This window comes from Amborella trichopoda, chromosome 4 (genome assembly GCF_054954075.1).
Source record: "Amborella trichopoda isolate Santa Cruz 75 chromosome 4, AtrichopodaSantaCruz75HAP2 v2.0, whole genome shotgun sequence".
NCBI classification, from domain to species: domain Eukaryota; kingdom Viridiplantae; phylum Streptophyta; class Magnoliopsida; order Amborellales; family Amborellaceae; genus Amborella; species Amborella trichopoda.
The window spans coordinates 40058759-40076276 of NC_142339.1; the positions used below are offsets into that span (position 1 = coordinate 40058759).

At 36.9% G+C, this 17518-nt stretch overlaps 1 protein-coding gene across 2 annotated transcripts; it reads right to left on the bottom strand.

Annotated features, from left to right (window-relative positions):
- Nucleotides 1-12034: 12034 nt before the first annotated feature.
- PGSIP3 (plant glycogenin-like starch initiation protein 3) lies at nt 12035-17181 on the bottom strand. Of its 2 annotated transcripts, XM_006828324.3 has the most exons (5): nt 16786-17181; nt 16467-16544; nt 16012-16364; nt 15614-15882; nt 12035-13258 (listed from the first exon to the last, which is right to left on the bottom strand). In XM_006828324.3, the coding sequence occupies exons 1-5, from the start codon at nt 17137-17139 to the stop codon at nt 12327-12329; spliced, it is 1986 nt and encodes a 661-aa protein (XP_006828387.2). In that variant the 5' UTR covers nt 17140-17181; the 3' UTR covers nt 12035-12326. The 2 variants fall into 2 exon arrangements, with proteins under 2 accessions (XP_006828387.2, XP_088721349.1); XM_088865223.1 differs by lacking the exon at nt 16467-16544.
- Nucleotides 17182-17518: the final 337 nt, after the last annotated feature.

Genomic DNA, 17518 nt, shown 5'->3' on the forward strand with positions numbered 1-17518 from the left:
TCTAGATTTGAATCGAGAGATACATCCTTCTCCTTGATAGAAACCAGAGAAAGTTGTGTCTTTTTCTCTAACTTCTTTTGTGACAAGTAGGATACCTTTATCAATTAAATCTTACATGATGAGCCCTAAAAGGAGGTATTCATAAGTGTCATGTGCATGTTTTTGATGCTATTCGCACCATTACAACTTATCTCCAATTTTGCAAATGTGGAATCCAAGCAAGAGGCCATTCGAGGAGTTTGTTTTGGAGCAGTAATTTTAGAACATGACTCATCGAATCCTTGAAATGAGTGAACGTTTGGGATATAGTACCTAAGTTTAATATGTATAAAAGTGAGCACTATCTACATCCCTAAGTTGTTTCAAAGATGATTCAGACTTGAGATGAGATTTTGGTCGATTAAATATGAATTCATTAATTTCACCACTAATTGGAGCTTCGTCTTGACTGAGCTCTTGTTCTGATGTAGTGTTATATGTACCTTTAAGCCATTCTGAGGACGATCCCGACTTGGGATGGGTTCCACACTCTTCAATTAGTATCTCATTAGAGTCATTGTTAGATGAATCTTCATTGTAGTCGGGACCTTTTTGCATCCACACTTTATCTGGCTCTTAGGTCAGTATCACTAGTGACTGATCTCAAGCCCTTTCCATTGCTCTCATAGCGCCAAACCATTTCAAGCATTACGTCAAAAGAGAAAGGCCCAGTGTTTTTCCTGAAGTAAAGCATATTCTTAGATGACGCATTTTCTATGGCCATATTGATCTGAGAAGCTTTAGAGAGTTTGTAATCAATGACATTTTGATGCAACATCCCTAAATCTATTAGCAAAGTTCGTGCACAAGTTAGGAATTTGCGTGGGGGTGACCAGCTCACCAAGGGTCATGGGTTGTCGCCTAGTCACACGATACTGCTCGTTGAATCTCCAAAATAGTTCATCAGAAGTTTGGTTAGGATAGTTAGTAACCACCTCTTGGAGTCAGGTTAGAGGTTGTCCAACGAGGGTGAATTGGAACATCGCCTTGAGTCGGCGAGGTCTATCTTCAAGTGCAAGAATAGATAAAAGCAAGCAGTGACATGATTTTCTGGGTCACCCTTCCCACAAAACTTGTTTTCACAGGGAACTAAAACATCAGTGGGAGAGGCTTGACGTCTTTGAGAACATCCTTGAAGTAAGATTTTGGTGGGAAGATATCTGGAAACCCCATATTTGCCAAGGTCTACTTAAAGGTTTTCAGTTCATTTTTTGAGTCGACTAGCTTGTTTGATTGGGCAGCTGGGACTGCCACAACTGGCTGGTTGCCTGACACTGATGGACTAGATTGAACTAGTGATACGACCAGGAGTGGTTGGACTGGGTAAGACTGGACTGGGAGATGGACATGACATATCTGGATTTATCGTACAACTTGGGTTGGCTGAACTTGGACTTGTGGTACAATCGGTGGGTAATGTGTTTGCACGAGTGGTGCGACTTGGGTTGGTTGAGTCGACACATGATACGTATGAACTAATGGTGTAGCCTAAACTAGCCAAGCTAATGGACAATGGGCTTGGGCTGGTTGGACTGATTGAGCTTTAACATGGGTAAGTTTGGGCCAGAACCAGCTGGGCTTGGAACTGAGCAGGTGCTCCAACTGGTAAGCACCGACTGACTTGTGGATTACAGACTCTCCTAGGATAACTCACTTGGTTGGGTTGACCACGGGATTCAAGAGGAGCCTGACTATACGCCTAGGTGGAACCTAAGGTGGTTTCTCAAATGAATCCCCTAGACCTGTGACTTTTTGGAAAGCCCAGACTGCAGGGAGCTGACTATGGCTTAGTTTGGAATATAGTGGGATCAAGCTCAAAGCCACTGATAGAGTTTTGGTGGGTAGAGGCCAAGCTTGATGAACTCTTTGACTTTGGGGATAATGCTTGACTTGGTACCCTTGTGTAAATCCTCGCTAGGTTGATCCTTGACCGACTTGTTATCATAGTTAGGATGGTAAGCGAGCGACTAGCACCATCTTTTTCAGGTCGATTAACCTAAGGGCTTCAGAGCTTTGTATGTTTGACTTGCCTTGATCATCTCGATTTAATCTTCAACAATAATCTAGATCTCACAAGCCGCCTGCCTGATGACTTCATCATTTGGGCAGCTATAGACTTTACTAACTTGGTGGCCCTTAGTTCCTGAACCATGGGCAGGATAATTGGTGCCTTGGAGACTTAAGTGACTTCTTGTGGTTCTATGTGGGTTCTAATTTAACTTATTGAGGGCGCATCTCTATTGAGGGCGCATCTTGGTGATGCCCCGAAGACTGACCTAGCTCCCTAGACCTAGGCTAGACTAAAGGGTTAGACCGCATCTTGGTCTGGTCCTGAGCCATGATTCCTAGTCTCAAAGGTTGGATCTAACTTGGACTGGGCCTAGACTTCGATTGAACCTTGACTTATAACTAAACACCGACTTAGGTCTAACACTTGGGCCTTGAACTAGAGTAGGCTTGGGCCTAGACTATGGATTAGGCTTGAGCCTTAAATGTAGACGTAGGTGTGGGCCATGTTCAAACTTTTTAAACTTGGGCTTTTGACCTAGATCCAGACCTAGGGCTAGAGACTTAGATCTAGACCAAGACTTGGATCTAACTAAGCTTAGACCCAAACCAAGTTGACTTGCACCTAACTATCCTTGGGCTTGAACCTAGCAAGATCGAAACTTGGACTTGGTTAAACCTGAATTCGAACCAAGATAGACCTTGATGCATAAAGATTTGTCTAAATTTTAGTGTTATTATTATTTTTAGGAATAGAAATTTTGCAAGGATAAGCTACGTGTGAGGATTTTTGTGCATGAGTTTTAATAGGGGTATTATCTTTTAGAAAGAGATAATAACATCAAATTTAGAGAGAAAGAGATAAGATAGAGTTTATTTTTTGTGGGTTGTTTTATTTATTTATTTTCTTCTAAATATATTTAGGGAAGAAGTCCCTCATTGTAACGAAGTAGAGATTGGAATTGAGTAAAGTTTATTTTGTGAAAGATCTTTTTAGGATATATGTCCTTGCAGACATTGAGAGATGGTATACTCTCTCAAAATTTTATGTCATTTTTATTTTCTGGTTTATTATTATTTCTCCCTGCAACTATTGGTATCGAAGCCTTGAGATAACAAATCCCTACACCATATGGAGCGTTTGGATCAATTTGCGCAGTTGGATCAACAACTTAATAGACATAGAAGACCTTCACTGATCAATACAACAATATCTACACGAACGACAATTCGATAGAGACATGAAAGACCTTCGCAGCTAAATACAACAATATCTACAAGGTCGACTTTGTATATTGCAATAAGAGGAACACGAATATGAAGAGGTAGATCTCAATGCAAAAGATGATGTCGATAGCACAAATGTGCAAGAAATTTTGAAGATCAATTGAGAAGAAAAAGATATGTGTGTTGCAACTTATGAAATACCACCTTGTGAGCCTGAAAGAAAAATCAAGTCTAAGTTTGGTTTTTCAGGGTTTGGTAATTCAAAATTCCTCTACGAATTGTATTTCTGGTAATTTAAAATTCCTCTGCGAATTGTATTTCAAGTTTCTTCTCAATTGGATAACTAAAAAAAAAAAGTATAAAGGAAAATGGTGGGACTTCATTACCAACTTTTGATAAGGCCTTTAAAATATTTGAGCTCTATAAGCTCGAGGCCGAGCTTCTCCCAACTTGGGGAGGATGATGCAAAAAAATTTGTCGAAATTTTATTATTATTTTTGTTTATTTTTCTTAGGAATAGGAATTGTACTGGGACAAGTTAAGTGGGAGGATTTTTGTGTGTGAGTTTTAGTAGGTGGTGTCAGTTGTCACCCAAATATGCTTATATTTTGGTTTAGGAAATAACTTATCTTTTAAGATAAGTAGAAATTATCTGTGTTTATCTTTGAAAAAGATAATATAACATCAGATTTATATAAATAGATGGAGATAGGGAATTAAGAGTGAAAGAGATAAGAGAGAGTTTATTTTTTGTGGATTGTTTTGTTTATTTATTTTCTTCTAAGTGTATTTAAAGGGAAGAATTCCCTCATTGTAATGAAGCAGAGATTAGAATTGATTAAAGTTAATATTATGAAAAGATCTTTCTAGGGTGGACCCCCTTACAGACCTAGAGAGAGGGTATATTCTCTCACTCTTTATTCTTATTTTTATTTTAATTATTTTTCCCTACATTAAACTTAGACTCAAACCTAGAGCAAATCAAGGCACATGAAAATGGTTTGAAGACAATTTGACCTGGTGAACTATGGGTAGGCTAGGTCTGGTCAAGAGTTCCTTACTAAAGAAAAAGCTAAAAACTCGGCTAGGTATGATGGATGCCCATGTAAGACCCAACTATAATTCAACTGCGGAGGTTTGGCTTTATTATTGTGGGTTTATTTGTGGTCAGGATTTCCACAAAGGGATGCTCGCTTCATTGTTGGTGCATTCCCAATGTCTTGCCATAGAACTAGGTGCTCAACTTAAGTGACAGTATAGGGGGTTTTAGAGAATCTTTAAAAAATTTGTTGGATATATTTATAAGAGTGTGGTAAATGTGTGGAAAATCAACACTCTAGTGGTGGGTGCAAGTGGTATGATCAAGCAGGCACATGCAATCAACCTAATCTACTAATGCAAAAGATAGAGATACAACATACAAATAAAAATATCAAAACAATCTAATCTAATAAGATAAGATTAAGAATTATAAATTAAGCATATAAGATCAAACATAAAAGATTGAAAAATCAAATCTACTCTAAACAAGATGAAAAAAAGAGTAAAAGGTAAGTCAGTGGGGATTTGGGCCCCTACTCTTTGGTGAGACTCGAGTCAGATACTTCATCATAGGGCTCGTTGGTACTACCACCAATGCCCCAGTCCACCCAAGGAATTCTACCACTAGGTCCTATCTCTGTAATTTTTTATTTTTTTTTCTGGAATTTCATATCACTAAGAATAGGAAACAAAAAACTCAGAAGTCACAGGAAGCCAAAACTGGGCAGAAAATGAGACTTTTTCAACAATTCCATACAACGCAACTTCGAACTCTAAACAAATCGAGTCGCGTTGTCCAGAAGGCTCCAGATTGGATTCCGGGTCTTTTTCAATGGTTTTTGGTGTTTTTTGGTTTCTGTGCTTTCTGCTTTTTTTATGAAAAATAGTACTGTAAATTTACAAAAGGCTTTTTACTATTTAAATAGGCGGATATGAAGCTTAAGGGCCCCATAGTGGGCGTCAAACTATTTACACTCGCGTTTGGATTGATCTCTAAGTGAGATCGACTCAAATATCTTGTAAAATGAGTTATATTTTGGAGATCAGTAGAGAGTAGGGTCGCTCAAATATAGGCTTAGAAGCATCAAGGATCATGCAGATCCAGTTCTCTTCTTAAGTCTACTGGCAGTGCCAGCTCCGGAGTTCATTTATAAGACCTTAAAAATCTTAAATTCTAAATCTAAGAAATGAAGAAATAGCCATAAAAATAAATAAATAGAAATAAATAAAAGAGAGAGTAAGATCACATACCTGAAAAAACCTAGAATCAGGGCCTGTATCAGGATCGCGGGTTGATTTACATCTTTTGATGCCTTCTCTTGCTTTCTTGATGCATGAATCTAAGGTTTTGGTTTCAACCTAAGAGAACTTGTTCTTCGGATTTTGATTTTTAAAGGAATTTTAAGAGGATCTGGGCTTAGGAGTTTTAGCTTAAGCTTTTTTAAAGATTTTCCCTAAATTTCAAAAGGTTTTCCCTTATTTTTAGGTTTTTAGGAATTTTCCTATTTTTCTAGGTATTTTAGTTTAATTTCCTAATTTTCCTATCTTTTCTAGGATTTTTCTAATTTTTCAAGTATTTTCCTAATTTTCTATAGGGTTTCCTAATTTTCTGAGATTTTCTAGGCTCTAGGAAAATTTTTGGGGATTTCCAATATTAGTTTATGGAATTATTTGAAGGGATTCATATAGACCTAGCCTAAGGATATGGCTGGTATTTTTGGATCTAAAGTTCGAGTCCGAATCCAAATGTGATAGGGGCAAAAAGGTTATTTTTTTGAGCTTATCCCATCAAAGAACCGCCTCAAAAAGTGTTTCCAGAAGGCCAAACCCGACTTTGGCACATCAGACCTCGTGACGCGAGGCGAATCTCGCGGCCGCAACCCTACACGTGGCACACAACCCACGTGCGACATGGAGTGGGTCGTGCTGAGGACTATTCGAGCCATAACTTTTTAACCGCAAGTCAGATTTAGGTAATTTTTGGACCATTGGAAAGCTTGTGTCATCGTCTATAATTTGAAAGAAATTCAGTCACATTTGAGGTATTTTATGGGGTCTATAAATCTAGGACATCAAGGTCTCAGTTTTAAATCTCTGGGTATCAGATTGGTATTCGGGTCAGCTTTCTATGTTCACAAGGGTCAAGGTTATCTAGGATGACTATGTGAGGATATTAAGATAGGATTTGGGTGATCCTAGGACATTTCTAATGGGTCTAAGTTCCTTATAATTCTCTATGCTTAGTGTGGTCCTTAGACTCAGAACCTAAGGTTTCTACGAATTCCCTTAACCAGAATTTGTAGAGGGATGGCTAGATGGCCAACCAGTTATTCAACGATGCATTGCTCAATCGTTCAAGATTAGACAACAGTTCAAGTCCATCGTGCAACAAAACTAATAGATCACATGAGTTATAACAGTCACAACAGTCTTTCTCCTACTTGATTGATTAACGGTTCAAAAGTCTCTCTCCTACTTGATAGACATGACTTTTGGTGCACAACGATTCATTTGAACCATTGTGACTATTGGCTAATAAATTACAAAACTAATGGATGGTTAATGACCATTACAACTACGAAGCTGCCTAATGTTCCAAAGCATCCACAAATGTACAATCATTAGGCATCAAATAGTCAGAAACCATAACTTCAAAAGACGACTTCTTTCTCCATAAATAACACTCATTTTCACTTCAAAAATTCAGACATTTTTACATGTCATCACACCCCTACTTTATTACTTTTTCTCTCCAAAGGAAAAGTAACTCTAATGCGTTGTGATCTTGATATTTTCATGTATTAAACAACAAGATAAGTGTTCAATCCTATGTTCTTAGGGATCCCGAGATCAAACTTGCCTCGAGAATTTTATGCACACTAATTATTATCAATATGGGAGAATATTATCTTCAGATACCGCATTGATAATTCTAAAAACAAAAAGATATCGATTCAATTTATTTTAGGAAAAGTTTATATAATCTGTCAACCTTATACTATAGACGTGAGGTGCATTTGAAAAATCCACTGGAAAATGTTGTTCTAATGCTGAAAGAATCCTCTAATTGATCATCTCAACCTCAAGATATAGGGATGTACAAAAAGAGATTTCAAGTCCTAAAAATAATGCATCTTGTAATATATTATCTAGATCGTTGGTTGTCAAGATTTTCAAATATTTATATATTACTTGGTATAGACTATTTTTTAATTTTAAAATTTAAAATTAGGGGTGGAAATAAATCTTCAGGTCATCCTAAAATTCTCAGCATTAGACTTGCATCTTCGAATGGAGCTCAAAGGGCCGTCTAATTTAAATATGCAAACCTCAATCTTGAAAGCTTTCAATACTTCCCCTACTCTATATAAGTTATATACTCCCCCTATTTAACTGCTCAATTTAAATGGATGACTGAGATAAACCCAATCACAGTGTCACACCTAACACTATTTTATTTTTAATTTTTTTTTACAAAACATTTTGACACCAAAATTTGGGCGTCCACTCCTAGAACTCACAATTGCAAAAAATATTAAAAACTATTCCCAATAAGATAAATAACCAAAATACCCCTAAAGTTTCAGGGGTGTTTTGGTCTTTTTATTTTATTGGAAATGTTTTTTAATAATTTTTGAGGTGTGTCCCATTGAGATAATATCATGTACCAAATTAAATATTCATATGATTTGTCGAAAAATTTAAAAATGAAATACTTTGAGGCGTTAGATCTAGATCAAATGGTCAGTAGCTCACTTGATCTAAATTGGATGGTTGGATGGGGGAAGTATGTAACTTATATACAGTAAAAGAAGTATAGAAAGCTTTCCCTATATTATATCGGATTATCTATATAGAGACCATTTATCTTTTGTACGTAGATGTCACAATCATTTGCACTCATTAGATGTCAAATTGGATAGCTTGGGGAGGAGAGTCACGAAGTCTGATATTTTTTTTTTTGAAACTTTGTGTTTATTCTGTAACACTTTTACAACCACCCATTTTAAAATTTAAGAGACAAGAATAATTGTGGCCCATTTATAAAATATAAATGATCTCTTTGAAGACAATCCCATATTATATACCTCCAACAAATTACTTTTAAGACCCCCATTACTCCCACCACCCAAAACCTACAATAGGAATCAATCCCAGGTGTTCAAAAAGTCGTCGGTCCGATCCAAAATCGGGTATTAGATAGACCGTTCCGGATGTAGCCATTAAACAGGATCCGACCGTCACACTTGTTTTTCAAAGTCAGGAAGGCATTTTTGGAATCATCAAAACAAGATCCGACCGTCACATTTTTTTTTCATAGTCATGAGAGAATTTTTGTAATTTTTTAAAATCAAATGCTTCTTATCTTACACGCCCTAAATGAGGGGGTACCCCTATATTGTCATTCATGGCGGCCAACAATACGAGCCTTGATCAACCATTCATGCTTTTCAAGTGCACACATGAGAACACTAATGAGGAGAGTTTTATACATGTCAAACTTGTTCTACATGTTCGATGTGGGGCATTTCGTCCCATTCACCCTATGGAGCGTTGGCTCTTTCGCTCTCTCTCTCTCTCATATATAATAAATGGCATTAGTTGTGGCTTTTTATCACTAGCGATAAAAGGCTAGGTGTAAAAGATTGGGACCTAGCTCTTTACCAAGAAATAAATGACATAATTATATATATATATTTTTATAATATGGTGCCCTTTAGCAAAAATTTAAGAATATTAATTTAAAAAGGAAGAAAATTATTAAAAAATAATAATTGGTTTATAGCGACCACCACTCCAATCCTTCACCAAAAAAATGTAAAATTACATATCTGAAAAAAAGAAAAGATTAATAGTATTAGGCTATTAGCTAATTGGGGTTAAAAAAATTAGTACTAGCTCATAGGATATTAAAAAATAAAAAATAATACTAATACTGGTTTATTGAACGTTAAAAAAAATACTACGTTATGAGATATTTTAAGATAAAAAAATAACACTAGCTCATACCAATTTGAAATTTATTTCAAGATGAATTTATTGAAGTTATTTATTAATTATCCCACATTGTAAAGATGAATTTCTTTATTTATTTTATTTGTTTTATTAAAATATGATTACAAATTTATGTTACTAAATTCTATAGTTCTATCAATGCTAATTATTATATATTAGATTTATTTATTTCATACCCTTGTTTTTTGAAGCACGTTTGTTATAATATTATGATTAATAATTATGCTAATTACAAGCATAATCAAATCTTATATTTTATTTACATTATAAATTATGCAATGTATTATTTTTTGTTATAATTATAAATTAGATTTTAAAATTAGATGATTTATAAGATAAATTTCAATTTTGTACAAACTAATAATTCTAATTTCATTGTATAATATTGTATTTAGTTAGATTTTAATAAATGTTTGATGAGAATTTTCATATAGGGAAAGAACATCTCAATATTCACATATTGATGCAAAAAACTAAAAGTTATTAATACACTACCCTTATTTTTTATTGGATTCCTAAAATTAACATTTATGATGACTTTTAATAATTTTTTTGAAATTTTTTTAAAAACGAATTTAACCGATTCAGTCGATTCCCAATTCGAAATACCGATTCATTAATCCGATCCATTTTTTAAACCATTGGATTGGATGCACAAACATTAACAAGCTGTCCATCATTTCCCCTCCTTCTCTTTCTTTGGTATATCATCACATGGAAAAAACTTCCAAGTTTCACTAAATGATTATTATTATTTTCTTGGTGTCACTAAGGGCTATTTTTTAAAAGAATTGACCTTTGATCACTCTCCCAATTGAATAACCAATGATTTTACTCATCATTAATTATTCAAGGCTTGAACAAAATATAAATACATATGTGTTGCTGACCAATCATTTTCCTTGGAGGATTTTTACGCATGAAAATTGGTGCACCTAACATGGAATCCTCCACCACAAACCACGTTGTGGATTTTATATATTAGTATGGGCCAAGCCAACAGCTAATATGGATTCATATGTGGTGAGTTGTTTGATGCTCTAAGACTTTAATACATTTAAGCACGTTCTCACTCTCAACCTTCTCCTACATAATAGAAACCGTACCTTATATTTTTTTTATTTTGTAGGGAAAGTATAAAAATTTTTGTTTTTTTTTTAATCCTATAGTATCTTTCGGTGTCGGTTTAAGGAGTATATAATCTCCCGCATGGGAGCAGATTAGAAATTTGCTCCCTTAGATGAAAGAGCTGGATTTTTTTATGAGCACATATACTGTGCTCCCTCGGGAGCAAAATTTATTTCTACTACATCGGGCAAAAGACCTATTGGGGAGGACTATTTCAATATGATGTTTTGGGAACCACTTAAGAATTACTGGATGATTATTCTCAAAAGAAATTTTGAAATTTGACTTTTCTGACAGTTAGATCTTGCCGTCTAAAACTTGGATGGCCTCTATTCAATTTGATGACATTATTTTTTTCAAGTGCATAAGGGTACAATTAGCAATGGGTTGAAGAGGTTACAACTCAGAAATTTAGGGTCCTAAAATTAATTCTGATTGGCGTATTAGCCAAGGGAGTATATATAAATTCTACTCCCACATGAGTAGAATATCCTTCTGTCTTTTTTATTTGAGAATCCCTCTAAAAGATAATTATTATTATTTTTAAATAAAAAATAGATTTTAAATTTTTTAGCACTTGGATCTCACCTCCAACAATTGGACATTCTCTTTCCAATCTAGTGACATTATTTCTTTCAAATCTACAGAGTTCAGTTGGATCTTTGTATATTTTTTTTTGAAGTTAATGCTTAGAGGTTACATCCCTAAAATTTGAGGTCCAAAAAATAGAATAAATGGACAATATCCCTCTAGTAGTGACAAATCTCTTGAGAGTCATGCACAAGGCATCCTAAGAAGTGATATAATTGATACTTTCTGGGAGGTAAGAAAAAATTAAGAGGGCAAGCCGTTGGCAACCACCACCATTAGTGATCATTGAGTGCAAATTCCATAGTTTTTCTTCAGAGAACCCTGGTCACGTTGGAATTCGAGGACAACTGAAGTAAGTAGGTCATTGCTCATGGTGGTTGAATTGTTACCGGAAACCTTGTTGAGAAGGGTAGAAGCTAACACAATGAAAATCATTAAACAGTGTAGAGGCGACGAAAAGGTGCTTTGATACCTTGTCCAGCTCGTTAATAAGATAACTTTTAAGTATGGGATTCTATACTATAAGACCATTTATCTTTGTTACAAGGAGGTAATAGTTGCTCCTAGTTAAAATTAGATGTCTTGGGTTGTGTTATAGAGCTCAAGAAAATTCTTTTTTCTTTAACTTTGAGTCTAATCAATAACATATTCTCAATAACTACATGATTTTGAAAGCTAACAAACAATTGTGACGTTCTTGTATTACAAGTAGACGGTCTCTTTGCATACTTTTCCTTTAACTGTGGTGCATGACTTCTTAAGCATCCTTTTCCAAATTAGACCATTATAGATGACAATTCCATAAAGTAAGATGACAATCATCTGTAACCATCCATCAAGGATGTGGATGGTTAAGATGAGATGCCCCATGCCTGCATCAATGGGCCCAAGTGAAACCAAACGCAGCATTAAGCCCCAAAGGCCAAAAGATGCTGTCTAGACTTGTTTGGAACATTTCTGGTTCAGATCATAAACAGGAACAAAATTGCAGATCTTCCACCACCTCTCTCATTATTTCATAATATCCCCAACCTTATCTACCCCAAAAATTAATAAATATACATATCAAAAGCAATGGCTTCACCAGTATTCATAAAACATTTCCTGTGTAATTAATCACAAAATACACCGAATCCATCAGGGATAGAAGAAGGAAGCACTCAATCCCAGCCGGTCATATCTCGAAATCCAAACCGAACGATATTTGTCGAGTCTCATAATGCCCCCCCGCGAATGCTGTGACTAGAATCCATCATGTACCCAAGCAGATATGGCAATCATACATGTCGTCTGGGATCAGTGATTTTGAGCCTCCAGTGCCCATCAGAAAAGCCTGCCTTGCCTGCCTGCATCCTATCCCACTCCAAGTCTATCTTCCGCTGGTCGGTGAGCACGCAGAATCCCTGCAGCCCCTCTTCCATGGCATCGTGCACTCTCCACCACCTTCGATGCGCTACATTGCTTGCGTACACATGTTGGTCCTCCACATTCCAGTTACAGTCGTAGTCCCTGTAACAAAGCCAGGGCTTTAGCCCCAAATAATGGATCCCGTACAATTTCGGGGGTTCAGCCCCGAACAATTGTGTCTTCACAGTCACCTCTGCCGTCTTGTTCGACCAAAAGTTCTTTAAGAAGTTAACCCTGCGAGGCCATCGGTGCCACCACGTGAATACCTCATTCAGGAAACCTTGATCACCCCCATTATACGAAACAACCTCTTTCCGGAGGGACATTAGGGTCCTGAAGGTGCAATTCGAGGGCTCAATGGCCATGACCCCGGAATTGAATATGGATCCATCATTTCCAGTAGCTGACATTTGGGGATAGGCAAACAAGTGATCCATGTTCTTAAGGACTACCATATCTGCATCTACAAATATGATCTTGTCATAGTCAGTGAGTTTCCATAGTCTGAACTTGCTGTAGTTGTACTCGTTGTAGGCGTGTTTTTGGGCTCGGGGGTTCCGGATGCGCTTGATTTCACGCACCTGCCAGCCAGCCTTCCGGAGGCCCTCCCGCTTTTCTTCAGAGATCGACTTGTCGACCAGGATGATGAGGTTGCGCGTGGTGTTGGTTGCCAGGAGGCTCTGGGCAAGGGCGATCGCGCCGCATACGTATGCATCCGAAGAGTGGAGCACCGTGGCGTAGGCTTCTCTCTTTGGGCGTTTTTGGTGCTCAGCCCTGCTCAATTCGTACACCTCGTTGCTCCCTGCATGGCACCCAAACACTCAATCAAGATACCAACCTTCATTTTCTTCAGTTTTTTTGGTTTATCAACATGCCAATAATGTATTTTCCTCCAACTATGTTTATGGATTGCATATTAAGATTGTATATGGTCGTTATATGGAAGTTACAATCACTCCTAGTCATTAGAGGTCGAATTGATGTGGGATGAAGTTTGAGAAATTTTTTTTTTTTTTAACATTAAGTCTAGTCAATAACACACTTACAATCACCCGATTTAAAATCAGACATACAAAAATGACCGGGACCTCTTTGTACAAAAAGCATTATTTGGTGGTGCTTGTTGCGGTCTTTGTCCATATGAGTAGTGGGTACATACAACAATCATAATACAAATAAAATTAAAAAAACTAAAAAAAAAATCATAATACAAATCAACAAAAAATCAGTGGTTTGTATAAATTTTTGAAGTTTTTTATTTCTTTGAAATGTTTAAACTTATCATATTCTCTACCAACTTGACCCCAAGAGTAACTTAGACGTTAGATCCAACTAACCCATTGTTTTATCCTTACAATAAAATTGTCTTCTCTTTTGTCTAACAAAACAACAGGTCTATAGAATGTTGAATTGGTGCCCCACATTATTTTATTGGGAAAAGAGTAGGGTCAGTGTCCTTATAAAACGATGGAAAGTGCCTATTTCGTTGCCATTTCATTGTCACAACGACTACCGCGTCTCATTCCCTTCAAACACGCTCCTCTCTCTCTCTCTCTCTCTCATGTAGAAAATGAAAAGTTTATATAGAGCGAGGCTCTAAACAATCAAATTAGAGCTTATCTAAAAAATTTCAATAGAACAGGTTGTTTTTTATGTCCAAATATCTTCAAATTGATCATCTCGACATCAAGATGTATGGACAAGCGAAAAAAATGGATTTCAAGTTTTGGAAATAGTGTATTTTGTAACGAATTTTTGGACAGTTAATTTTCAAGATTTTTAAGTTTTCATAGATCTGTCGATCTACACTATTTTTATAGCTTTAAACTATATAAATAACGATGAAAATATATTTTAAGACTATCACAAAGTTTTCAAGTATTGAAACCATATTTCTCGAATACTATTTGAAGGTAGGCTCTAATTTGATTATTTAGAGCCTAGGCTCTATACAAACTACACTCTATAAAAAATGCCCTTAACAACCAGAGCAATTTTCTAAGGCTCTCCTAGTGTAGGAAAGCACTATGCGGCCCCGAATTGGCCTTGGGCCGGGCCTAGTCCTGGTAAGCTGGCCTGAGTTGGGCAAGTCCTGGTCAGGTTAAAAAATGTTAAAAAATAAAAATTTCAAAAAAAAAATAAAAATAAGTTTAAAGTAAAATTATCAAATGTCTAAATGGGGTTAAAAAGGTGTGAGAAAATCAATTTTGAAAAAAATCATTTTGTGACCGGGGCTATTTTACAAATAATCTAAAAATAAGAGCAAATGTAAAAATAAGTATTTATGGCAAAAAAAAAAACTCATCAATCTTTGTCAAAATGATCGAAAGCATATAAAAACATAAGGAAAAAGTTTAGATAAGGTTGCAATCTTAAAATGTAGAATTACATATGCGCCTCAAAAATCCATCGAAAAATGTTGTTTTAATGTTGAAAAGCAGTATAATTGATTATCTCGACATCGAGATGTAGGAATATGAAAAGAAAAGATTGAGTACCAAAATAGTACATCTTGCAACACATTATCTAGACCCCCCATTTTCAATATTTTTATATGTTATCTACTTGATTTTACCCATTTTTGAAATTTAAAATTTTATAATTAAATATAAAAATAGTTTTTAAAATAATCCTAATGCCCTTTTACACAAACATTACGTATTATGATAAAATTTGCAGGTGCACTTTAATTGGATCGTTTAAGGTTGAAATACCCAAAACATATTACAAATAAAATTCTTATGTTTTAGATTTTCTTATAATTTTTTTAAATTTCATTTTGATATCCCCGAGTTGGACTACCTAACTTGAAGATACTGAGGCTGAAGATACTGAGGCTGGCCATGGTCACGAGTTCAAGTTAATTAGGGGAGTCCGAGTTGGCTCGCCCAAGAAATAAAAAACTGCCTTATATATATACAATGAGTATTGCACTTCCCGGGTACACAGACCAAACATCCACCCTTCATCATCATCATCATCGGATAGTAGAGATGAGAGCTGCTGTTCAACTGACATTGAGCAATGGACGCAAAGCAGAACAAAAAGTCCAGTCTGTGTACCCTCAATCCAATTCATAACCAATACTCCTGAACGGTCCGATGGGAAAATTTAGTAATTTCAACAAAATTCAGATGGCCGGGAGACCCTCCCTCACCTTCTTTCCACAGTGGTAGGGCCAACCTACATGAGCCCACGGGCAGCGCCAGCTTCTGCCGCAGCCGCGCCACCTCTGCCTCGTAGACCCACCCCTCCCCCACCCGATTCACCATGTCGTCGCACCTGAACAACTCCAGCATTGGCCGGCACTCGCTTGCAAGGAGCACCACCCTCACCTTTTTCTTGCTGCTCCGTGCCGCCACCTTTGCTGCCACCAGGTGCACCTGAAGCCGGAATACGTCCCTCGCCCAACCCACCTCCGGGAAACTGTTCACCCATGAAAAAAATAAGGTTTTCAGGATTTGTATTCTAAATATAAGCAAAACAACTCATACCAGACATTGAATTTAGTTTAATTAAGAATTAAAAACTGAATTTGAATTTGTGAACAAATACCTGCATGGCAGCCTGGCAACCACTGCATCAAATTCCGGCAGCCTGGAAGAATCCGGCATTGGAATCTCGGGGCATGACGGCCCATCATTCTCCTCCTCCTCATCGATCCACTCGGGGAATAGGTCCGTCCACTCGAGCTGCGATGAGACCCTTTCGAACTTGATTTCCACCGCTTCCCTCGCACTCTTGGTGAATCTCACTCTCTCTTTAGAATTCAGGTTCACCATTGCCACTCGGATGCCGCGAACTAGTTTTGCAACATCACCTCTGTCCTCTCGGAAACCCAACTTGCTCTTGGCTGGGAAATGGGTCTCCCTGATGGCTTTCATCGCACCTCCGTTGCCATCTTCCGCCTGCAATTCAACAGGAGATCAGATGCACCAGGAAAAGGAAAACACAGGTCTCCAATTCTAACAATCTGATATGCACTTACAGCATGTGCATGGCGTTATTACCTTTATATGAGTATCTGAATAAACACAGGTGGTGACCTGATGCTTTGAATCATGGTTTCCTACCTTCCCATCTTCTCTCTGAAAATTCACGATGTTTTTACATATATTACAATGAACACAGAAAGACTCTCTCTTTCTCTCTCTACACACAATTTCAGAAGTTGGACACTAATTTTAGAAGATGGGTTTTTCTCAAAACACACAATTTCAAAACTTGGACACTAATTTCAGAAGTTGGGTTTCTAAATGATTTGGGGTTTTGATAGAGAGAATGAGAAGAAAAGTGTTCGATGAACTGTGGGCACAGTACTCACCTTACCTTGAATTTAAGACAATCAGGCAATGGTGGTCGAAGCATTAGGGTTCCATTCTGGAGGTACACAGAGGAGGAGGTGGGCCAGAAAAAAAGAGTGGCGTAAACCACCAGGAAGAGAGCCAGAACCACCAGGTTGATCCTTATTACCACACCCTTCGAGCCCACGGCCTTCAACATTCTTGCTTGCTCTAGAGAGAGAGTTGTAGAGAGAGAGGAGGCAAGCCCAAGAGGGAGAAGAATGAATTCAGGACATTTATATGCAAGTTGAAAAAGAAATAGAACCAAGGATTTCCTTATTTTATGTCTGTTTTTGGTAGTTGGTTGGCGTAAAAGTAAATAAGGAAATTCATCTTCCATGCCCTCCACGTTGCCTTTCTTCCAGAGATTGGGTTCTCTGGTTCGGTTAGAGAGAGAGAGAGAGAGGTTGTCCGGCCCATGTAGGGGTTTTTATGGTAGTTTACTATGGAAGGGTTTAGTGTGCAAGGAAAATAGTCAAAAGGGTGCGGTTCTAAACAATCAAAATACGGCGTACCTTCAAATAGTATCGAAAAATATGGCTGAAATCTTTGTGATAGCTTTAAAATATATTTTTATCTCTAATTATAAAATTTAAAGGTAAAAAAATACTATCGATCAGATATATGAAAATTTGAAAATCTAAAACATTGACAGGCTAAAAGTACATTACAAGATGCATTATTTTTAAAACTTGAAATCCCCCCCCCCCCCCCCCCCC